The following is a 26,487-nucleotide window of genomic DNA, read 5'->3' on the forward strand; positions in this document are numbered from 1 at the left end:
GTTCCAATATCGACGGAAAAAATCATCCTCCACACGTGCAAAATGGTACGAATTGTACGAGGCTATACTGACTATATAAACAGAGCAGTGGAATTTTTATATGTTAGGTTGACTATTTTATTATGGCTATAATGAACAGGCTGCAATGTCAAGACTGCAATGCTGTAATATGGTGTGTGTGTGTGTGTGTCGGCGGGCGCGGGCGCGATCGAACAGTGGAAACATGAAATCATAGGCTACTCCGTTATTTTGTTCAGGACATCTACAGATATTATTTATAAATGTATAATTAAACTGGTTTAAATGTACAGTTTGGTGTTGTTTTGTTTTTAAAATATATCCTAATACAATAAATGCATTAATCTCTCAATTGGGTATGTATCATTAAAGATATAGAGTTTGGAATCTAGCGGTCAAAATGACCACTTGCGGCAGTTCTAGTAGTTATGGAATTCTGGCACACTTCTACATTAAGTTAAATATAATAATGTCTTAACAAAGTATGTAAATGTGTGACTATATGCATGTTATTGTAGGTTAGGCTTTAAATACAAACACTCAATTTAAAAGGTTTGTCTGAAATGAGTTGCATTAGTGAATGAATGAAGGAATGAATGAATGAGGCATTTATATAGTGCTTTCATGTGTACTACTGTACACCCAAAGCGCTTTACCAGGGTTTATCAAGGAATCTCTCCTCAACCACTACCAGTGTGCAGCATCCACTTGGATGATGCGACGGCAGCCACAGTACAACGGCACCAGTGCGCTCACAACACACCAGCTATAGGTGGAGAGGAGAGAGAGAGTGATAGAGCCAATTTAGTGGATGGGGGTTATTAGGGGGCCATGATTGGCAAGGGCCAATGGGTAGAATGTGGCCAGGACACTGGGGTTACACCCCTACTCTTTACGAGAAGTGCCATGGGATTTTTAAGGACCACATAGAGTGCATTTGCTGGAGTGTGGTTGAGGATGATTTGAGCTATTTAGCTCTTTTTTTAGCTATTTCTTTTTTCAGGGCTTTCTTTGAAAGATGGCCAAGGAAATATAGTGACTGTCCATCTTATCAAGATGGTCACGCCTTATCAATACCTATGATGTTGAAATAAATAAATAATTATTGTTTATTGTTTGGGTCTTTCTAATGAGAGTTGTGGTTTTTCAAGACCTTTAAGAAAATTAGGGTTTGTTTTATTTTTCTTTGGTGGTTTTTGTTATCGGTTTATTTTGAGGATTTTTTTCTCCCTCTTGCATGCGTATGTTGCAAAACGTATGTTGGCTACGTTTTCACTTAATGTGATTCAGGCCGTAAGGGCTGTTCTTTTCTAGATACAGTATAATATTATAAAGTTAGAAATTCCTTTTAAACTCAGTTTTTATTGATTTATAATAATATCTCTCTCGGTAAAACATGACTTGTGCCATTGAGCTTTGTAGCATTAATCTCAATCTGCACAGCCTTTAATGTATCTCCTGACCAATATTTAGCATCAGTTTAATGCCTGCTTTAAAACATCTGTTTTAACCCTTAAACACATACCTCGGGCCTTTAGTGATGTCATTCACTACCCTCCTCCTCATTCATTTTTTTATTTTATTTTTTGGGATATCAGCCTTCCTAGTATTCCTCGATAAATTCATTATAAATAATTTAATAAGAAAAAACATATATAAACTTATAAAAGAATGCCTGTTTTCCCATTATTTTTTTGTAAAAATTGTATAGGGTCACTAATGACCCGAGGTGTGTAACAGTGTAAGTATATTTTTTTTCTGCACAACAATAATTGAATCTTTGCCAACTGAATAAGTGCAATTCATCTTTATTCCACAATGTGGCAACGTCTGATACACAATGATGAAGTGACGTTTCACTCATAGTTACCGCAGGCAGAAAACAAAAGAATAGGAAGAATCATCAGCAAAACTTGAAATGGCTCAGCAATTTACTGCAAAGCAACTACTGAACACAATCAAATATTAGTGTCACTGTCACTTGATGGTGGATCTGGTGAATAAGCTGTCAGCGATCAAAATATTGATTTTGAAGATGTTGAAAATTATAGTTTTGAGAATATGTTTGAGATTGTGAATATGAGCCAGATGCTGAATGTACTGGGAAATGAGCTCTGACAAGGACAGTGATGATGGTATAAAACTTCTGCTCAAACGGAACCCTTCCAAGATCCAAAAAGTAACAAAATATGTTTTCTTTTATTCTTCTGTAATTGTTACTCTAATATCAGGAGGGTTTATATTATCGCGACAGGTAGGCATCCATCACTGTTGGATACAGTTTCGGGTCGCTAAAGACCAAAATATGTAATAATGCTTGGCGAAACATTCATGCATTTAAGAGTTAAATGTGTACTGCAGAGAGCAAAGAAGCAGCAGCTTTATCATACCAACATCTTAAATCCACTGAACACTGGCTGGAGTTGTGTCTCTCTTTATACATAGTAGGTTGATAATACATGACTTGATCTACTGTATAATATGTATAATGTGGTGTGTGAACAATGGTAGTGTCTGTACAATGGTAGTCAATGATCACCAAAACTATTTGGTTTCCAACATTGCTGAAATACACAGACTAAATGCACACTAAACAGAGTTCAAGATAAAAATGATTCATATTTTGTCATCTATTTTCTCCTTCAGGTAATTCCTCCTTGTCTGCCTCCACGCTAGTGACAGTCCACATTCTCGATGTAAATGACAACAGCCCAGTTCTGGTGGGTGATTACTCCTGGAAGTACCTGTGCACACCTCGCTGGGAGGATCAGGCTCTGGTTCTGGCCTCTCGAGACAGCGATGGACCCCAGCATGGAGGAAGGCTCAACTTCTCCCTCCGCAGTGACACCACTGTTCGTAGCAACTGGAAGCTCACTCCCATCAATGGTGTGTCTAGTCCTCTCACCCATTTCCATACACTCTATCTATTGAGTAATACTGGGGTTGAATGTGAAGTGACAAATCGTGCCTGTCGCCCAAGAACTACATGACCCGTCTCTGAATATCTATTTTTCTGTCAGTCATTTCAAAATTACATGTCAGACAAGCTTCACTCACTTTATAGTTCCGTTAATGTTCTGAAACGTTGGATAACCACAATAGCATTGACAAACCCAGTTACACTGACCTCCTCTAGCAATGACGTCAATGTGGATAAAATTAGAGATTTGAAATGGGAAAAAAAATTGCTGTAGAGTCTGTGCAGTCAGATTGAGACGTCATCTGAAAAGGGTATAATGTTTACCACCTGCTGAATCACACACACAGTGCAGGTCTAGGGAAAAGAGTGTACTGACAAAGAAGGAAATTGCCCTCCAAGTCTGGTGTCTTCAGATGAATCTGTCTTGGATGTAATAAGCATAATGGTTCTCTTCCTGATAGCTTTAGGCATCATTAATGTGCCAAGCTGATGCCGGTGAGCAAGTTGACTTAGTTGCAGCATCTGAGTCATGGACCAGAATCAAATAGATTTTGTTCACATGTTGTTTTTTGCACATACACTTCCTGGTCTGTGTCAGTATTTCTCTCTTTTTTTTTTTTTTTCATTGTTAATTGATAAAAAGGCCTCCTCTAGTAACATGGGTAATTATGTTGCCTTTAATTTATATGAACTCACAGCTAGTGTCGACTGGTTAAGGAGCTAAATGTGTACATCCATTGACTTTTAATCTAATTGATCTTTTGACATCCAACAGAGAGTTTCCTCTCTCTCTCTCTCTCTCTCTCTCTCTCTCTCTCTCTCTCTCTCTCTCTCTCTCTCTCTCTCTCTCTCTCCTCGCTTTTCACTCGTCCAGCTTTACCTGCTCTATAATGAAAGTGTGTCAAGAATGATGGGGAGGGATGACGTAGTATGGCATCTGTAGGTCTTCATTTATATTTAACCCTGTGCGTGTAATGCTGTTTATCCACTCATGATACACGAGCACATCCTCTTTAATGTCTGATGGATATTTAACCATGCTGTGCACCATTTAGAATTGAAAATATCTTTTAAATTCCAATTCCAAAAAAACAGGACTCAGAATTACCCTAACAATTTGCATTTAAGGAAGATCATTTTCAATGAATTAGAACTCAAAGAAATCCATAAATTCAACTGTACCTTTTAAATATAACAGCAAGTTTTTTTAAAGAATTTAAAAAAGTTTGAAGGTCTATTCATAGTTTTGACTAGTTGACAATTGTGACACCCACCTGGAGGGCAGAACAATGCTTTCCTCCAGTTTTTTTATTTATTTATTTTTGCCAGATTTGTACTAATGTAGGAAGACTGATTCAGTATACACCCTATTCGTGATGCATAATATATACAGGAATTCTTAGAATATGAATGCAACACACTAATTTGCATTTGAAGCATTCTCCCATAGAAAATCATAATAAAGAAAATGCTTAATGTGTCTTAATGCACTAAGAAAATGATAGCTGAGGACCATAAACATAGCCTACTACTATATGTACTGTATGTCCAAGCAAGCAGATGAACCCAACATATGAATTCAATGCACAAAGTTTCACATTAAACATTTTCCCATCAAAAACCATTATAAAGAAAACTGTTTTAAGTATATTTAAATATATTCCAAAATAATAACTTGTGGCTGTAAAACATTTTAACATTTTATTTGTGAACTGATGTTCAGCAGTTCTTTTTTAATTATTAGTCAACTTATATTCGGATCATCAGTCATGCTTGGTAAACACTGGTCACAGACGTACCGTTACCTTTAATTTCCTTTGATTTCACCAAGCTGATCGCTCACTAAAAAAACCCACAGTCATCATGACGTGACATAAAGTGGTGATATCTGGTGATATCTAAGTGGCTGAGCTGTTTACTCACTTTTTAATTAGTCTTTCCATTAAAGGTGCTCTAAGCGATCCCGGGAGTCGTAACTTCTTGTTGACATTCGAATTGTTGTCAAACAAAACAAGGCTAGCTAGACCCTCCCTCCTCCTCATCCCGTCTCCTCCCTCCTCCCCTCCCTTCCGGCATAAAGGAAAGTCAAAATAGTCACTACAAACAAAGTTAAGTTTTACTGATACTTCATTGAATGTGTAATGTCGCCAAGTTAGATAAATGCTTTTATATATTGCAGAACAGAATGCAGAAAAATAGAAACATTATCTTAATCGTTTCGCCACCTGAGGTTACTAGCTCCCATACAAGGACGCAATAATAGCAAGATAACGTTAGCTTCGCGTTTCCCAGTGAGCATAAACAACGGCGGCGGCGTAAACAAATTTAGTCAAAGTTGTCAATAGCCTATAAATGAACATTCAAATTCATAACAAACAGTGGATGAAAACAAGCATTCACACAAATTGTCGCCCTACTGTGAATTTGCTTGATCATTTACAATAGAGATTGATCGCTGCTAGAAACATGTTGTATTCAACGCTATTCAACAAGTAAACGCTGACTGCATAGATCTAGCTAATTACATCCTTGTGTTGGTTTGGCGAACATGAACGTCTGTTTAGAAAGAAAAATGGATTTACCTGTTCTGCAAAAACAGAGCAACTGAATGTCGGATCGGAAGCCCTTCTGCCGGCGGAGTTCTCGCCACCTTTCGAAGGTTTTTCCGATGTAAATTCGGGAATTCACGCGTTCCTTATCCTTGTCCCTCTTCTTTGCAATTTGTTCATCGAAACGTCGTCTCTTTGGTCGTGTGTCGGCCATAATTCAAACTTCCCTCTTCATGCTTCTCTCTCCTCCACACACCCCCTTCATGTGTACGCGCACTAACCCCCCAAACCCCACCCTCCAATGCTTCTTGTCGGTCATTGGCTGGAGCACTGTTTGTTGTGTTCCGTTGTGCGGGTGAGCCCAGTTTGTTTTTGTTGCCGTTTGTGGAGCCTGTGGTGTCTAGAGAGACCGCGTTTTTTAGAGTGTGTTCAGGGGACAGGCAGCTAGCGGATAGTGAGGAGATGTTTGCTGTATGTGACAAAAAATGTTTGGGCCTAAAAAACGCGTCGCATCACTTAGAGCACCTTTAACTCCATCATTTGTACAAAAATAAGAGGCAGGACTTATCGTGTGAATGTATCATAGCCAATCATAACCACTGATACCCCATCATAGCGTGATGGAGGCATTACCTCCTCTCACATGACTTTCCTCATTCATTCTCAATTGCCCCCCACTAAACCCACCGCACGCTTTAGGGAGTCTGTTAAAAATCAAAGGGCTCAGGGGAGGCAAGAAAGATCGAACTCCTGCTGCTGTTTTATTTTTGTAATAATTATGGATTATTTTCCAATTTTTTTGAGGCACTGCCTTCCTTGCCTCCACGGAGGAAATGCCCCTGATCATAAATAAAGTGTAAACTGAACTTGATCTTTTCAAATCACTGTCTTCTTAGTAAGCCACGTTAAGGAATTGCAAGTGCCCAAATGTGAAGTTTGGTCTTGGTCATATATCTTTGTTTTTCTTCTTTTGAGAGGGATCTAAATATTCATGGCCTGAATCAGTTGTTCTATTGAGTAGAATTAACTGCATTGATGTAGAGGCCATGGGCAACATATTGGTCACCTCTGACGATAGATAATTCTATGTTAGTTCATTACTGGTGACCCTGTTGTCTAGCACATTAAAGGACTGGTGTCAAAGGATACTAGTGGGGCTTCTTGGACCATTGATAAGAGTGAGCAGAGACTGATAACACCCCCTTGTTTACTGGACTGAGTTCATGCTTCTGCGTCACACAGCCGAGTCCTGATTAGGCCCAGTCAGGAGTTTTTCCATAAGATTTACTCAGCAGCATTACTCAACCGCTTGACTTAATGTCGGGTCACCTAATTCATTAATTGTTAATATCAAGGGTGAGAAAGCCTTATCTGAAAGTTTAAAGTTTGATGATTATAAAGATGGTTATAGCCTACAACTAGCTAGCTAGACATTGATATTATGATTTAGCATGTTGCTAGAATGTTTTATCACACCGTTGGTATATTAAAAAATTTAGCTAATAGGCTATGTTTAGCATGTTGCCAACATATTTTGGTACATTGCTAATATGTTTATGTTGTCAAGGCAAAATAGCAAGTAGTAAGAGCAATAAAATTGTTCGTTATGACTAATCTTAGTAACACTTTATGTTCATAGTCCACTTTAGACATTCTACTAACTTTAAGTAACTTTGCAAATACTGTACATGTCAACTAACTCTCATTTCTGTCAGGACCACTATCATCAAATACGATTGACACTTAGCATATAGTTTGGATTGGCGATATGGTTCTGTTCACAGCAAGAACTCCCTGTGCGCACATGCAACCTAGCATGGATAAGAGCAGGGGGAGCAGCAATAACCCCAGCGTGACCAGCCAGAACTGACGCTATGCTTGTTTAATTTGCAACATGATGTCAACTAACTCTCATTAGAGTATTAGTAGACTGTTAGGTTAGGGTTAGTAGAATAAGTTGACATCTCCTTGCAAAGTTACTTATTGTCAGTAGAGGGGAGAGCATCAAAATAAAGTGAAAGAAGACAGTCTATTGATACTCTGGTAGTTGAAGTAAGTTACTTATAGTTAGAATGTCTAAAGTGGATGATAAAGTTACACCCTATAGAAATGTAAACTGGAATTATATTGTTTCCACAGACACTCACACCAACCTGTCTTTAAATGTCCCGTACCTGCCTCCAGAGGTTTATATCGTACCTTTTACCATCTCAGACAGCAGCTCTCCTCCCAGAAGCACATTCATCAATCTGCCAGGTAACATACATGGACTAAAATTAAACTGAATGATTGAAGAGAGCGTGTTTGCATAAAGAGGAAAATCATGTACGTAATTTGATTACATTCATGCTTTGCATTTATCAGCTGTCTGAACACAATGTTTAATGGGCTCACTGGAGACTGTAATATTCATTGGAGGTCACAAATGGCCTGTTTAATTTTAGATCTCTAACAAATTTTCCCAGACACATTAAAAACGCAATTCAGCCACGTCAATGATAAACAAGCATTCACGTCATTCGTGTTATTTAAATGTACAATGAGCTTAATTACTGTTCAGTCAGAGGATTTTTGTGAAACAATTTAGCTCTAATGTAGTCAGTATCTGTAATAATTGAGTCTTGTTCCTCATAAAGCTCACTGATGTAAGAATGTGAGGAATAGGTGAGACTTTTTGTTCTTGTTTAATTGATGTCTGACATTTTAACATTTTTGACATTTTGCATTCTTTTACATTTTCTCTGGAAGGTACATGCAGTTGAGGGTACAATTTCTGCTTCATAATTTAATTTAATTTAATTAAAAAATAAATAAAACATACATACATACAGTACATACTGTACAGGTTGATTAAAAAATAAATAAAACCAGTTGGTGTAGTGACTTCGATGTTGAAGGAACCGTTTTCACATTTCACTGGACTTTTTTTACAGTGTGCATGTGGCCTCTAAGTCAGTGGTTCTCAAGGGGCCACAGGATGACTTATTAAAAATAAATAAAAACTGAATGCTAAAAATACAAAAAATGACACAAATTAAAATAATATTTTTTAGTTTTTTTTTTTGTTATTTATTATCATATTTATTTTAATAGTTATTTCCCCTCAATAACTATTATTTTCATTGAAAAACACAGAATATTGAATCTCTGAGAATCACAAAATAAATTGTTAAATTAATCTATAATCTACACATCCAGTTTCTGTAAAAATAAATAAAATAAAAAAATCTAAAAACAAGCAGCATTGTCATAATTACAGCAGAAATACAAGAGGAATTATCTTTGGGGTGACCACCTGATCAAAAAGGTTGAGAACAAGTGCTGTGTGTTTTTGTGTCTCCTTTGACTTGCATTCACATCCATTGGTTTAATGGATTCTCTCCTGAAACATCTTGTTCACACAGTCTCCAGTGATGCATAGCATGGCCACAGGGTAATGGCACCTCTCTCTCTCTCTCTCTCTCTCTCTCTCTCTCTCTCTCTCTCTCTCTCTCTCTCTCTCTCTCTCTCTCTCATGCCCTCATCTTGTCTGACTCTCATTCTAGTTTCCCACGAGACCTCTCCATTGCAATCACCCTCACCTAGTGCTCCATAAATATGTCCTATTTCCCTGTGTGCAACCATTGCCCCTTCTAATGCATTTAAAAAGAGCTCAGTGGTCATTGTCTCTCTCACAGTGACGGTTTGCCCGTGCAACGTGAGGGGGAATTGTAGAACTGCACCAAAACAGCTTCAGGGCATGCCCACTATTCAGTCAACAGTGGGCATCCTGCTTGGGACTCTGGGATTTATAGGTGAGACACGTACACAGCTCATTCAAAACATCCTGAAATGATTGGAAACGGAAGAGGATAACACAATTTGCGGTTCATGCAATCACATTTTATGTTTTTGTTTACAGGCGTTATACTTATTGTTATATTTGTGAAGCTGTCCTACCAGAATTCAACGCCACCAAACAAAGACTGCCAGGAACGAGTGCCACTTAAAGTCTCTCTCTAACATCTGCGCTTTGGTCACTACAGTCTTGAAACTAACGTCAGATCATTGAGGGATTTCTTTGTTTTAAAGAACAATTAGCTTACTTTTTTTGTGGTTTTAGCCAAAAGCAAAATATTAGGCAAAAAAATATTAGCACCACTGTGAAGTGTGAAATAATTGTGTCTACATGAGATATTTCTATGTTATTTATTTGTTTTTATGCTATGTAGTTGCATTATCTTTTTTGCAATCGTAATCTATTATAATTAGTAGAGATTAAAACATTTTGATTGATAAATATGCATTGTGTTTCCCCGCCGAGTTGTGTGATCAATGAACTGAAATAAAGACAATTAGAAAACAACCTCTGTTTGGTCACTCATATACATAAAGGAAAAAAATGTGCACCCTCTTAAATTAGGGACAACAATAACTTACAATTATTATAATATCACTTAAAAAATGAATTTAAATATAATAATAATTTATAGTCTATAATAATGGAAGCAGCTAATTTGACTCATTGAGAGTTTTTGGTGAATTGACAACTACCTCATGATTTTGGTTAATGAATTTTGAAAATTATTTTCTATATATTTCTGTTATTTTAATGCAATCCGGTTAGAATGTCTTGTTTGCGATCAAACACGGTAGTGCTGATTAAAACATTTTGTATGCTGTATTATTGATTTTGTTTAACTGAAATAAACAAGCTTTGTTTGGTCTCTAATATAAATAGAGAAGAAGATAGAACGACATTGAGAAAGCAAAAGAGTCCATAACCACATAATTTTTGTTCAGGCCATCTTCAGGTTTTAGAGATATAGAATAATAATCCCATCCCCTGGGATAATAATCAGCCTAAAACAGTTTCACATTTAGTGAGACAGGAAGATTAACCACAAACCCTTTTAGCTAGCCATATCCTTTTTATGGTGAGATGACACTGGCGAACATGACCCAGATGACCTTACAAGTATGCTATATATAGACATTCAGTGCGCCAAAAATAGACATGCCGCTGAGTGACGCCAAACATCAGCCTTCCCGCTACGACTGTAAATGAAGCCTGTTTGGCATTGAATGTATAGCTCTCACTGTTGTCGTGTCCCCTGCTTTTTTTAAATTGCCACATGCAATTCCTGTCATGTTGCTGCTGATTCTTGCCACGAGCCAATAATTCAGAGGCAGCAGATAAAGTATATTCTCCCAATGTCTATTTCATGAGTATTCGGCTATTAAAGCGTAGGACCAATATATGACATCCGGGGTTGTTCATCCTTTGAAATAGAAAGGGAGACTTGTAATGTCCAAAAACAACATGCTGATTATTTACCTTCGAGTAGAGTTCCCAATACAGACGTTTTCAAGACGTTCCCTAATGGAATCTTAAAATAAAACATTTGCGCAAATATTACAAAATATGAATTGCTTTTGGAACTGTCAAAACATTATTTTGCTACTAGCAACCCCATGAGGGATATGAATGGTCATGGATGTGTGTTTTTGAATGGCAGTAGCCCAAAATAATATTTACAAAAAAGCCTGAGTCATTCATAGGTCAAGCCTAAAAATACTATGAATGGCAGGAACTATATTTAGATTCTCTGGCCTTGTTTTAGTTCTCTTAGGATTAGATCGGTACAGCTGGATAACAGGGCAGATTAAACTATCAACAAGCTGTAACTGTGAGCTTTCATTCTTAACCTCTGTCGATGTTATGTACATTTTGTATTTTAAAAGAGAAAATAAATGCTCATTGGAAAGAGAGCATTTCCAATGGACATTTTTGCAAAACTCAGTCCAAAAATATATCTATACATACAATTCACTGCTTTTGTTTACTATTGATTAGATTTAGTGTAGGGTCAAGTGTGGTACGTTATTTTCAAAAGTGATTTAGCATTAACATTTTAGTCCCACTAGCATTTCATTTCCAAGCTGCTATGATACATACAGTACAACATATTAAACATTGCCAGATCAGAAAATATATTTTTTTACCTGTGATTGGACATATTCATAATAATAAGGTTAAATGATCTAAGATGGTTTATTTTGATTGATTGACTGATTATTTTAACTTTTGTGAAGTGTTGTATGTGTTTTTTGTTTTTTTATTGCTGGTGTGGTCGAATTGAAATTTCAACCTTGGTTGACAATAAAGTTGTACTGTATAATTCTGCAGAAACTATTTTTCCAATGAGTCTGGGTTGAAATATGTCTTTCTGCATGAGTCCTGTAGTGATTTGCCAAATGTCAGATGTAAGTCCTGTTTCTATTCTTGGCCAGGAAGAGTGCAGACGTGAACTCTATGTGAGACATATAAACAAGTTTCAGGGTGATTAAGTACCCATGATGCTGTTGGTTTGGTGAAAATGACTTTGTGGAAAATATTCGTCATTTCCAAAGCTGGACACTGTCCTCTTTCTGTTAACTGTCTCTTCACTCTTCACTGCTTTTCCAGACAACATAATGTTCGCAACGCATCGGCAGCTCTTATCGTTTGCTGTTTGCACATGTGGAGGCAGGGACTGGTGACCTGAAAGTGATGCCACAGGCCAGCATAAGAGATTGACCATCCTTGCTCCTGCCAGTTTCAGCAACCACACAGGCAGTGCATTCACACTTGGTCAGGATTCAATATTAGCAACACTCTGAATCTTTCTATTTATAATCCTTTTTAATCTTTCCAAAATGAGCCAAGTGTTCGCCTACCTGATTAATTTAATAGGACCTCTGCCACTTAGCCTCTCTCCACTTCTGCCTGTTGACCCGTCTTGTTTACCGTAGCTGAGATTGGAAAAGGTGAATGAAGGTTAGCCATCTAAATCGAAGAGGCCTACTTCAACCAGAAAAACCTGTCACTGTCTTTATCCGATGCAAATTTAATCTCACCACACTGAGTGATGCAATCTCCTATTGAGCTTTTTGGAGAAGGACAAGCATGAAATCCAATTTAGTCAGTGATTCAGAATCAGATCACCCTACCCTGTAGTGTGGCGTCCAGTTGTTCTCTTCAACATTCACATTTTCATTACCCAATAATAGTGTTATTCTTTGGTAACACATTGTGCTTACATCTGTTCCATACACTCTTGTCAAACATACCGTTTTCACATTTGTTAGGTGCACTTTTTGCATGTCTGTTGTTGGCAGGTCTTCATGTCACTTTTTGTTACTGTTTTTTTTTTATATACTTACATGCATAGGTAGCTATAATTGAGCTGTACATATTCCGATTTCTGAACTGAAAACTGTCATTTCTATTTCAGTATAGTCAAAATATCAATTACATTTTTTATGTTATTATACATGAATTAAAAAAGTTAGGACAATTATGACTTTCTGTATTTTGACCATTGTCAAGTACTGTGATGATGAACTACTGTACCATTGTAAAGGTTTTTGTGTATGTTTCGTATTAGCATCTCGCGCCATGAGCACCACGTTTTTAGATAATGTTTAAAAAACAGCACGCAACACATGGCAACATGATGATGATATCTGATTAATCCATGGTGATTAACGATAGTCTAGTGTGAACAAGTAATTAGTACAGTTAGGAAATTGATAGCACCCCCTGTTGGTCCAAACAAACATAATCTCTGTTGGAAGACTCCTTTTTGAAGACTCCTTTTTCTCACATTATGTTTTTCTTATGGTACTTTAACATAGTTTGTGGAGAACAGTATCACATTTTCTGTTCTGTCAGTTCTGCATCAGTCAGGCACATGATAAATTTGATCTTCGACATGCTGTGAGGCATGTACCTTTGAGTTTCCAGACTGTTAGACTTCGCAACTACGAGAATACCAGATCTAAATTTAACCACCTTACCGGGCAGCAGTGATAAAACTCATTACTGGCATTTGCTCACTGTAGGAGTTGTGGTTCCTAATCATAAATATGGGTCAAACTGTATCGTGTTACATTAAAACTGAACTACACAACCTTGCACTGAATGATCATTGAAATTTCGAGGCAACTATAGAAATGTTTTTACAGTTTTTCTCGATTGCTTAAACACATTTCTTGAAACTATGCCTCGTGTTCTCAAAACAGTAAACACAAATCCATAACGTCTCAAAACACTACACACAATTCTCTGCTTTTGGCACAATTTTCATGCAGAAAATCTCTTGTTTTCACAAGGAACACACTGCCATTCAAATATGCACACTGACTCATCACATGGGCAAACACCCGTCACACAGTTTTACAATTAGCAATCAGAGCTTTAGCATAAAAGGGCAACAGGTCAGCTCTTCAATGGAGCAGTGGATGCCAACATTGGATTTTTTTTTTTTACTGTAACTGTATACATTCAATTTTTCTGTTGTTTTGTATGTAGACCACTGTGTGTACAACTTTGTGTTGGTTGGGATGTACACTGTGTACATTGTTTTTGTGGGAAAAATAAAATATATTTTTTACCATGTATTTGTGTGTTCTGAGTTTAAAAACAATATTCTCAAATATTTTACAGCTCACTTATGTATGTACTGTCTGTAGCAAGTGAACACTGAACAAAAAAAAGGCCTAAGTCATTATGATGAATGGAGAAGAAGTGTTTTCCATTCATCATAGTGTTTTACATTGAGCACATCAGTGTTCAACTGTTTCTTATAAATGTCTATTCATATGATGGTTTGTGTGTGTCATTTGAAAACAAAATACCATTTTGAGAAGAAATAACATTGTTTTGAATGTAAAGTTTCATTTTGCAGGAGAATTGAGGGGTTTTGCCCATTGTGTGTGTTTTTTTTTTGGATTTGTGTGTAGAGTTCTGAGAATATGAGGCATGCTTTCAGAAAATGTGTGTAAACAATCGAGAAAAACTGTAATTGGCGGCCCGCGGGCCAAATGCGGCCCGCCAATCATCTCCATCCAGCCCGACGGCACCAACCTCCCTCCTTTTCCTGGCGGTGCGGCTAATTTAATTTGATACTCGCTCCGATTGACCTGAGAAACGTTTTACGTGCAAATATTTCAGCAGTTATTACATGTGTCCTGAATTTATGTCGACTGAACCAGCGATACCAATCATTCGTGAATTAATCATTCTTTTGGTTCGATTCTTTCTAAACGCGCTTGCATAACGGTCTAAAACTATTCGGATTCATTCAGACCGCTCCGTCACTGAATCATCTGAAGCGGTTTCTCGGTCCGTACAGTAACAACAAATAGCTCTGTTTTCAGTTGTTTCACTAGTTGTTTCAACACGGCCCAGCACAGAGTTGCGTTTACTCCCGGTCCCGGACACTAATGTTAAACAGCGTTGCGACAACCAGTGGGAAGCGTTTCAGTTCGACAGAAACCTCTATGTTACAAACAAATCACTCGATGATTTAACTAGAATTAAATCGGATGGAACAGCCTCAACATTCCCAACAAGACTGATGAGGAAAGCAAGAGAAACATTGTGGCATGAACGAAATTAGAAGACTTTAAATCCCCTAATCACCCTTACAAACATTTACCATGAATATACTGTAGTAATTTACCATGGGTTGGGCAGAAATGTGCAATATTTATATTGAATACTATGTAGTAATAAATAAATATAGTAAATATATTTACTATAATATTATATAGTATAATAGTAAATATATTGATTTATATTGCATTAGATTTATTAGGTTGGTAGAGGAATATATAATTAATGTTCAGTTTCTTTGTAAAGGTGTGTAGAGTTTTTAACCTGTGTTTAGGCATTTTTTTATACAGTGGGAGTGAGTAGCCTGTGGTTATTAAGTCCCACTGTCAGAATATTTCCATTTAAGCATAACAATTATAAATAAAATTATAAATGAAACTGTTATGTTTCAATAAGATAAACCCCCAAACCAACCCACCGGCCCACACACAAAAAAAAAAAGGTTCTTCAGGGGTTCTTTGCGGTGGTTAAGGTGCTATATAGCACCACTACCATTTAAAGAACCTGTTAAGCCCAGTTTGGTTCTTCAGCGGTTCTTTAGCGGTTCTTTGGGGTGGTTAAGGTGCTATATGGCACCATACAAAAAACCTGTTAAGCACCTACAGTTATTTAAAGGCTCTCTTAGTCTCTTAGTTTAGTTGGTGATAGGATTAGAAAAACGACATTAAAATATAGTGATTGTCCTGAATACAAGTCCCGCCTATATATATTCCAGGGCCCCCACACAAGACTTTTTGAATTTTTTTTACAGGATTTTGAATCTTTTAAGCCATGATTTGGTAAGAAATTAATTATCCATCTTGTAAGTAATTGTCATTTAGGAGCATATTGACTCATCAATTGTAGTATCTGGCATGATAATGGGCCCTACTACCTCAAATGAAAAAAAAATGAAAAAAAAACATAAATGGTTCTATATAGCACCATTTGACAAATGTGCTATAAAGCTTCTTAAGTGCCATATAGTACCAAAAGAGGTTCCCCTATTATTATGAGCCAAAGAACCACTGTTGGGTACTGTTGAGCACCATTTTTGTTGAAGCAGTTATAAACAACCAAGGTGCTATATGGCACCTCTTATGGTTCTACATAGCACCATTTGACAAAGGTGCTGTATAGCACCTTTAAAGATAGGTGCTATATGGCACTTAAAGTGGTTCCCCTATGATTACAAGCCAATGAACCACTTTTAGTGCTATTTAGCACCATTTTTGTTTAGAGTGCACCTCAACTTTTCGATTTGATAATCCGGCCCTCAAACGTAGCTAATTGAATAGCCCTGGTCTAGACAATGAGAAATAAAGGGATTTTTTTGCAGTGACAGTTCAACAAATCTGACTCCTGTGTCAAAACAGGGAATAGTGTTTATAGTTTAGTGAAATGGGTGTGCTTTTTGATAAATGGCATTATGGTTTTGAAATTTTAGTTCAAAAGCCTGGTTATAGTGTTTAAGCAATCGAGAAAAACTAAAAAAAATACACTTAAAGACTCATCTTTTTGGACAAGCTTTTAACTAACAATTTGATTTGTTTGTTTTTGAATTTTTATGGAATCTGATGGTAGTACAGTTGTGAGTTCTACAGTTGTTATTTTATTTTATTGTTTATTTTTATTACTGAGCAGCACTTTGTGACCCTTCCTTGTCTGTGAAAGGTGCTATACAAATAAACTTTACTTACTCTCCTCCTCCTCCTCCTCCTCCTCCTCCTCCTCCTCCTCCTCCTCCTCCTCTGGGATTTATGTGTCAAACAGGGGAATAGTGTTTATAGTTTAGGGAAAGGGGTGTGCTTTTTGATGAATGGCGAACAAAGCCTGGTTATAGTGTTTAAGCAATCAAGAAAAATGTCTCTGTTACGTATGCAACCCTCGTTCCCTGAGTACAGGGAACTCCCCCGACGACACGTTGGAGTTCCCAGGACAAAAGGGAACTGTAATACAAGATCATCAGTAGCCTACATGTGGTGTGAGGGCATCTTCAGATGGCAGTCTAGATGCACAGTTCAACCCCTCTCCATGTGTTCACAGGTTTTATGATTGTTGCCATTTAGCAGGAGCAGTAGGGGAGAGCGGGGCACAACCTAACACATTTTGGTTTTGGCTCAATTATTAAAAAAATAATTAAGTAAGATTAATCTCTTTTTTTTTACACAAGCAACATACACTCTACTACAAATGACCACTTAAAGTTTTTTTTCTAGGACCTACCATTTTCGTACAGTTGCACTGAAAGTAATAAAAGTGTAAATGTTACAGCTTAGGCTACCCCATATTCGGGGTTAATTGTAACAGACAGAGTAACACTTGTGTGTAACACACATAATTCAGTACTATTTTATCTGTGTAGTTTGATATTGTTTGTGCATCTGTATAGATAGATATCCATACATCCATCCCTCATCCAATCATCCTTATTATGGATCAATATCATGGATAGAGATATAGGAAAGGGCTGCACAGTTTTGCAATAAATAAATAAATAAAATTGTAATTGCTATTGAATTATATTTGTGTGTGGCAGCTGCATGCAAAATTATTATTATTATTAATAATAATATTAATAATAATAAAAATGAGCTCAAAATCACATTTTAAAGGGTTTATTGCATGAAAAACAGGCTTTTTAATAAATAAACAAGTGATCAATGCATAGTAAACAAATGTGAAAAAAATCATACTTTGACATTTAAATTCCAACATTGTTTGTGAAAGTCCAAAAAAATGAAATGTGTCAAAATAAATATATAAATAAATACTCAAACCTGAAAAGTTGTGTGGCTCCCTGTTTTCATTTCATTATCGTTGTACGCTTGGCGGCTTAGTTGTAACACTGTGCTACAACACACCCAACTCAGAAACCGAAAAAAAACGTATGATGAAAAAATGTACTTGCATGGTGTCAAAACACTCTTTGTCCAGAATCTTCACGAAATCGTATCAAAACTTTCCACAAAACCGCGGTAGACCGTCTTCTGGCAGCGAGAGAAAAAGAGCGGAAACACAACTTGCTTGACCCTGACTAACCCAGACTAGGTCCGTGTTACATTTAACCCCACGTTAGGTTGTGCCCCGCGCTCCCTAGTGAGGAATTTACATCACAGTCTTTTAACCTAGTTTTTTCTGCAAGTCCAGCAATGACTTGTATTGTGTAGATTTAGAGCTCTGTCATACCAATTTTAGAAAGGTTAATAATTTAGGAATTTAGGAACTGTATTGTGCAACAACCAGTTACGATCCTCAATTTTTTTTCAATAATAACGCCAGTAAATGAGTCATTTAATCAACCAATTTGTTCAAAAATACTGATTCACTCAGGAACAGTAACTTTGGCTGCGTCTGAAATCGTATACTTCCCTAGTATATAGTAGGCGAAACCGAATAGTATAAGACAGTATAAGAAAACAAACAGTATAAAACAAAAGAAGTATGACCGAATTCACAGTACTCATAAAAGAGTAGGCAAACAGTACTTCCGGTGAAATTCTGAAGTGTACATATAATGGACACTTTACTATCCCATAAGGCCACGGAGAGGACTGGCGAATGGCAATGAAGCGATGCAACTAACGCTGGTAGGTCACATGACAATGACAACATAGTAAGGCCGGATTACATTACTTCTACACACATTCATACTGTATAGAACATACTTTTTTGGCGCTCGCAAAAGTAATTATTCAAAATAAGTACTTTGCAAGAGCAAAAAAAGTACCTAAAGTGCAATTTCTGACAAAGCCTTTCTTTATGAGCAAGTCATTGAATCATTCTTAAAGGGGTCATATGATGCGATTTGTTGTTTTCCTGTTTCTTTAGTGTGCTATGTAGCTGTTAGTGCAAGTATAAGATCTGCAGAGTTACAAAGCTCAAAGTGTCAAACCCACAAAGATATTCTTTGTAAAAGTTAAGGCTCAGCCACGCCTTCCTAAAACGCTTCGTTTAAACTCGCCCCCACAAATCTACGTCAGTGTGTGGGGGGCAGAGTTTTATAACACCGCCCAAATGTTAACGCAAACCAAAAAGACGTAACTGAAATTCTTGCTGTATTGTTGATGCCGCCGGCGCCGCCATGTCGTGGAGACACTGTGTTTTTCGTTGGGAAAGCCAAACTACTTTGTTTGACCTTCCAAAAGAGGACACAATTATGAAACAGTGTAAAGCTTTATTTACAACACTGTTCCAGAACAGTACAACAAAAATTTTCGACTGTGTGCTGCGCATTTTTTGGAGGACTGTTTCCAGAACCTGGGAGAGTACACAAGGCCGGCTGTGCACAAAGGCTGATTCTAAAAAATGGGGCAATTCTATCTTTGCATGTACATTCTGGCGCTTCTGACTCACACAGCCTTTAAATATGTTTTCATGGTTTAAGAATTAGCTACTGACTCAAATGCGAGTTTTGAGCAGTATAGAGTAGCACTTGCTTGTCGTTTCTACGATCACAAATGCAGACATGGTTTTATGTTTACATAGTGTTCTCACACCCATAGCGCAACGTGTAAAAAGACAGTATAAATCATTATAATCAGAGCATTATAATGTCCCCCAATGAAATAAAACCTTACCAATCTTATACGATCTGGTCCAGTCGCGCTGGCAAAGTTGATCGATAAGCTTGGTCATCTGCATTTTCCGGACCAGATTCGGCTCGAATTGATAAGTTAGTATCGACATTATCACCTGTCATTATTGCTTTGGGAGCTGATGTTCCAAATATGGTAAGGGGCGTGACATTTCTGTCACACGCTTAAGGTATTCGCGCCAATCACAATGCACTGGGTCGCTGGCCAATCAGAGCACACTGCGCTTTTCAGAACGATGAGCTTTGTAAAAATCTACGCGTTTCAGAAAGGCAGGGCATAGAGGAGCAACAATAATGTATGGTATGTGCAAAATAATTACTTTTTTAAAACTAAAACCGCATAAACACATTGCACTGAACCAAATACACAAAATAATGTTATTTTTAGAACCATTATATGACCCCTTTAACCGACTTGCTCAAAATTATTTGTAATACAAAAACACAGCTACTGGGTTTTTCATTTGGCTGTGGCATCGCTTGGAACTATATTTGTTGGCCGAGCAAGAATACACAAACTAACTTAAATTTATCTAAATGTAAGTTACTCAATATTAACATCATGTTTATTAAACTTCTTGTTGTATCCACGTTATTTTTAAAGGCACACTATGCAAGATTTGTACCTTAATATAACATCTTCGAAGTCATTTCGATTGTAAACAAACTTGTAGTAGGGCAAATCATCCCGATATCAAAGCAGGGGGGGACAGCGCTGCCAAAACCAGCAATGCAGGTTTGATAGTGGCGCCACGACAAATCTCGCGAGAATCACAACTTGCTTTACGCACAACGTCACATACATCAACAACATACGAAGCAGCCTCTGTGGAAGACACTAGCACGCATTTCAGATGTGAATCATGGCAGAGTCGACGAAGAAAACTAAGAAAACGCGGTCGGAAAAGTCAAGGAAAAGAAAACGAGAAACTATTTATTACAGTAACGTTAAATACAAGTACTCCACAGCGACTCTAGGGGTCGCTGTTTAACGTATAAGCGGGCGCAGCCATTTGTAAATTGAATGTGTTCAGCTAGCTTTCTGTGTCATTTTATCTGTACAAAACAGCTCGTTATGCTGCTTTATATTGTAAACTGGTATTTCTTACCAAATCATTTTAATGTATTGCCGTAATTATAAACACTGGTTTGTAGCAAAAATAGTACTTTGTTATTCTTAGTTATTATAGTGGCTTATGAATCAGAAGTCTTGCACATTCACAGAAAAAAAGCCTACTACCACATTGCAAATTAAGGTGTTATAAACTTGTCTAAATACCAGCACAGCTGATTGCCAGCCACTATAGAATATGATAGGCCTACACACTGATAAGTGGCTAAAGCACACATTTTTCCAAAGATTTTAGATGGTTGCATAAATTACAGTCCATGCAATGTGTATAGACTGTATATACTGTATATAGGCTATATATATATATATAGGAGCTCTTCTAAAATTACATTTTACCTAGACCCACACATTTTGTGAATATTCAATTTATCCTGTTAAAATGTTTGTTTTTTTGGCTCAGTCTGAACATGTTGAACAATGATTATTAAATCAAACAACAATATTGTTGATGATAAATTCAAAGTTATTCTTTTTTTTTTTACGCTATAATCCATCAATTTTCCCCCAAAACGCTATAAATCCAGGTTTGTCTTTAAAAAAAAAAATCTGTAAAAAATTCAGTAAAGTGTCGAACCCATAAAAAGTAGAACCATTGTCCACTTTACATAAAACAAATCACGACATGACCTTGTGTGAGTGAGAGAGTGAGTGAGTGGCGTTCACACCAAATGCGAATAGAGCGTCTGGCGCAAGTGATTTTCATGTTAAGTCAATGTAAAGATGCGTTTACACGCGTTTAATTGAGCATCTGGCGCGACACGCGCGAGTGATTTGAGGGTGATAGAGAGAGAATTCTGATTAGTCCAGAGGATGTATCGCGTTTAGGCTAATGGCGTGTTCACACCAAACGCAAAGTGTATATTCGCATCGCGTTACTCGCTCTCAACTAAGCGTCATGCGAATTTTCCGCTCGAGTTGACATTTTTCAACTTGCGCGGAATACGCGATTGAGGCGATTATCGAGCGTTTGCGGCAAACGCGTAGCCCAATTCGCGTCATTCGCGCCGTCCGGACGCTGTTATGCTGTTCTTTTGAACTTTCTATTCATCATAGCATCATGCAATAAAAATGTAAATAACTGTTTTCAACATTGATAATAATCATAAATGTTTCTTGAGCATCAAAACATCATAGACAATTAGAATGATTTCTGAAGGATCATGTGACACTGAAGACTGGAGTAATGATGCTGAAAATGCAGCTTTGATCACAGGAATAAGTTACATTTTAAAATATATTAAAATAGAAAACAGTCATTTAAAGTTATCATAATATTTCACAATATTACAGTTTTTTTTTTTTTTTATTATCAAATAAATGCAACCTTGATGAACAGAAGATACTTTTAAAAACCTTAAAAAAATCTTACTGACCCCAAACTTTTGAATGGTAGTAGTCCTATATATATATATGAAGAGTTCAGATGCAAAAGCCTCTAAGTGCCATCTGAAATTTTCTTCTAGAATGATAATTTTTATCAAGCTGGTATATTTAAGTTCAGTAATTTCACTTAAATGACAATGAAAATTACCTATTAATTGTCATTTAAGTGAAATTACTGAACTTAAATATACCAGCTTGATAAAAATTATCATTCTAGAAGAAAATTTCAGATGGCACTTAGAGGCTTTTGCATCTGAACTCTTCATATATATATATATATATATATATATATATATATACTGTATATATATATCAGGCAGATTGATTTTGCAGCTATCAGGTGTTGACTAACTTCTGATATTGCATAGAGGTCCTTTGTGACCTATTAATATATCACAGTTAAAAAGACTCACTTCGTCAGCCATTATTTGTTTAGCCACAGGTGCAAGTGCTTTGAGGGTTTGAGGGACATTATAGGACAAGAGCCATGACTATGAACCTCTGCATTGGTTTGTAATTTCCTTTTCCCTGTTTTAAAAATAAAATGACATTTTCTTGTCTCGTCAGCCTGGTCTTCAGTATGTGCACCTCTATTATTATTTGTGTCATAACAACACAGCAGACTTTGTCATTAAAATGATCAGATTGTAGTTGGCATTTACTGTGATTTAGATGGCCGCGTGATTTGCTATTTTCAGAAAGAGGTCCTGTTGCTTAAAAATGCCTGCCAGCTAATGGCCCTAGTTATCTCTCAAAGAAAGCTACAGACTTGGGGCTAATAGAATAGACCTTTCTGTTATTGCATTATGATGTCGGCTAGTTGCTGCTCAGTGAAAATGGTGCCTGGCCATGCTAACTGCATTAAAGCGATTTTTACACTGTGGAGAATGCAACATGCTTTACATATCAGATGGTCTGTCTTTGTCAAGATCTCTAAATGCCAGCATGTTGAACAGAAGGGTTGACTGTATAACAGTACCGCCTACAGCAACCGTACCTACTTTATAACATTCATACAGTCTTTGAAAGTTGTTGTTTACTATTACACAGCTTTCTGGAATACTTCATTTTGATTGGTACTATAATACTATATAACTAATACTAAAATAACACTGCGGATCATCACCCTGTCTGTCTCTATTTTGTGTTGACCAGCTGACTGTACATATTAACTCTTATCTTGGTAACACATCAGTTTAGGGTCCAATTCTCACTATTAACCAGTTGCATTTTAACATGCACATTTCTAGGGGTTTGGCTGTTTATTAGTACTTATAAAGCACATATTAATGCCTTATTCTGCATGACTATTTTCTACATAATTTAATCCTGCCTAATACCTAAATTGAACAATTATTGAAAGCAGTAATTAGGAGTTTATTTAGGCAAAAGTCATAGTCAATAGTTAGTTAATAGTGAGAATTGGACCCTAATCTAAAGTGCGACCCTTAACTTTATGGTCAATGCTTGCATGGCACTAAAGCGTCTTCTCTCTAATGCATCATCAAAATATGTCCGAGATTTACTCTTTAATGGATAATCAAAGTAAAAATTATTCACAGAACAAAACTTCAGTCTAACTCAGTGACATTCAGCTTTAGTTAAAAGCATGCGGTTTATTCTCTTTCTATTAAGACTGATGACATAAGTGCCAAAGACAGTGTGGCTGTTGTGATTGGTTTGATTCTAACATAGAGACACGACCACACAGCTGGAGAAATAGTTCACCGTGATTCATAGCCAGGCTGAAAGCAGTGAATCAAGTACAAATGTGAGAGCACAATTCTGCCAAATCATAATAGCCTCATTACATGTTATATTCCACATAAGAAGGCAGACATTATTTTAGTTTAAACCTTTTTATAGGCAGTACTGCACAGTGAATACCCCTCCTCAAGGGGTGACCTTAATGTTATAAAAAGTGAAATTATGCTATTCTTCTGTACCTTGAATAGGAAGTTAGATTTTTCTGTGGACACATCCGCTGCATTGTCTCGGTTGTCATAGAAACAGCCCAATTCTGAGCCTTTAATTCAGATTGATTCTCTTTCTTTTCCCTTTTGAACGACAAACAATTTTGTACGTCATTCTCTTTTGTGTCGACGATATCCTGCTGAGCAAAACTAGCACTTAAATAACTGCGTTTATCCACACCTTTGACAGTGCGCTCACAAAGCGTCCTTCTGCAAAATGAAAAGATTTATTCCAGATGAAGCCAGACATGAAGAGCTACAGCTCAATTATTACATGCACCATGTGACAGAAAATGTTCAGTACAAATACAGCTATGTCTGTCCTCAGAGCAATATGTGTATTTTTCACTTTTAACATTACAGCATAACCCACCTACACTACTGGCCGCTCTGTCTTGCTGGTGGTAATGAAGCTCACTGAACTCAGTCTTACTACAGTCATATGCCCATTCGCCCACACGAGCCGCCCACTGTCTGAGTCTTCACTAGGTGGTGTGAACGCAGGCCATCACGAGCAGACTTGCAGGCATTATGTGTGGGATTAGCCTACATCCACTACTATGAACCCATGTGGGCCATGTGCATTATCATTGTGATATTTTCCACACCGACTATTGCGTGCCAACACCACAATGATTCACTCTTTATTATTCTGTGTGATTTGGCTTTCTAAATGATTCAAAATGGAGCAGTATAATGCTGTCCATTTACAGATAATTATGCCATACTGCATACATTTAAATAGCAAATAGAAAAAAATAAAGGGATACTTCACCAAAAACTGTACCTTTAAAATGGTATAATTTACCAACCTTCGTGTCACAATGTCAATGGGGACAAATGTTGTTTTGGACCACACAGACTGTATTGACAAAGACAGTTTATTCTCCATAATATCTTCTTTTGTGTTTCAAAGAAGAAAAAAAAGCCAGGCTTGAAATGACGTGATTGTGAGTAAATGATGAGAAAATGTACAACTCTTGCTTTAAATCTAACACAACATCCTGTTGCAGTGTTACACAACAGTGCTGTTATTGTTAACTGACTTTACCCATTACTGACGGGAATTTCCGGCTTTCCGTGTTTTCACTGTTATAGGATAGGGGGCACTATTACACATCTCCTGAAAGAGCACTACAGAATCTCCTCCTGATCAAAACACAGGCTAAGAAGCAGCAGAAACAAGCGATAGCGCATGTAATCATATGCATTATGTAAAATTACGCGATCACCAACATTAAACAGCATATAAATCAAAACTGCCTAATGTTACAGAATGAAATGTTGAACCCAGGACGAGCTGATGGACTCGATCTCCTCCATCTGTGTTTTGATCATCGTTCTGAATCCCATTCATACGGAGCCCCGACCCAAAGGGATGTGCTGGTGGAAAAAAAATTAGGATGGGAGAAATTTTCCCTTGCAAAACTTTTGCATTCCCTCGCAAAGTTATTTGCGTTCCCACGCAAAGATATTTGCGTTCCCTCGCAAAACCTGTTGTGAGCTCGAACAGACACCTCACGTTTAATGTCCCGCTGGCAGTGTTTCAGAGCTCCGTAAGTTAATATGGAGTGTTTCATAGTGTTTGAACTTGGACTCAAATATAAAGAAATGCGGTCAGTGTGGAGTTCAGTGAAGTTGGCAATATATTCACATATTCGAACTTCCCGGATCAATATTCGTGAGCTAAACGTTGTTAAAACACCACAAACAACGAGCTACAACCCAATTGTCAAAGCTTTGTCAAAGCTCAAAACAAGCTTTAATATTTATTTGTCTCTAACCAGGCGATTGACTGAATAAGGGACCGTCTGCAAAGTGCAAAACCCAAAGACATTTTGCACATTTTATATTATTAAACATATTCAATATAGCTTCACTGTGACACTTTACTGTCACCAAATTCAGTTCACACATAACTGCCCTCCTGCTGGTTATACTACAATACTTAGTTTGATGAACTGCATTTGGTGTGTTACAGTGTTATTGAATATTTTCAGAATATAAAATGTGCAAAAGCAGTGTAGTATGACCAGTGGGAGACCATTGATGTGTAAAATGGACCTTTGTAGACGATTCCTTCGGACTTGTCTCTCAGCCGCCTGCTCATAGAGATACATTTATTTTATTAAGCTCGTTTTGAGGGAAATTTGGGTTGAAGCCCGTTGTCTACGTTAGGCCTACTGTGATTGTAAATAATTGTAATTTGTGTTTTAACAACGTTTAGCTCACGAGTTATTGATCCGGGATGTTTGAATAGCTAAATAACTCCTTAAGTTAAGCACTGACCGCATTTCTTTACATTTGAGTCCAAGTTTAAACACTATGAAATGCTCCATTAACATACGGAGCTCTGAATCACTGCCAGCGGGACATTAAAGCTGCTGTCCGTAACTTTTTGGGGTTAAAATTATCCAAAATAATTTTTTGAGCAAGTAGGCCTACATAACCAGCCAGTGTTCAAAACTATCTGCTTGCCTTAGCTTGATTCAAAACGGTAAGCTTGTAATAATGT

General features: G+C 37.1%; 1 protein-coding gene across 1 annotated transcript in view; it reads left to right on the top strand.

The window, feature by feature from the left end:
* cdh16 (cadherin 16, KSP-cadherin) overlaps positions 1–9,832 on the top strand; it is a 41,817-nt gene extending 31,985 nt beyond the window's left edge. Inside the window, exons 15-18 of the mRNA XM_082161857.1 lie at positions 2,665–2,904; positions 7,627–7,743; positions 9,165–9,281; positions 9,389–9,832. Of these exons, the coding sequence (XP_082017983.1) occupies positions 2,665–2,904; positions 7,627–7,743; positions 9,165–9,281; positions 9,389–9,489 (575 nt within the window). The 3' untranslated portion in view covers positions 9,490–9,832. The remainder of the gene's footprint in view (positions 1–2,664; positions 2,905–7,626; positions 7,744–9,164; positions 9,282–9,388) is intronic.
* Positions 9,833–26,487: the final 16,655 nt, after the last annotated feature.

Source organism: Leuciscus leuciscus (assembly GCF_965113295.1).
Source record: "Leuciscus leuciscus genome assembly, chromosome: 2".
In the NCBI taxonomy this organism is placed as follows: Eukaryota; Metazoa; Chordata; class Actinopteri; order Cypriniformes; family Leuciscidae; genus Leuciscus; species Leuciscus leuciscus.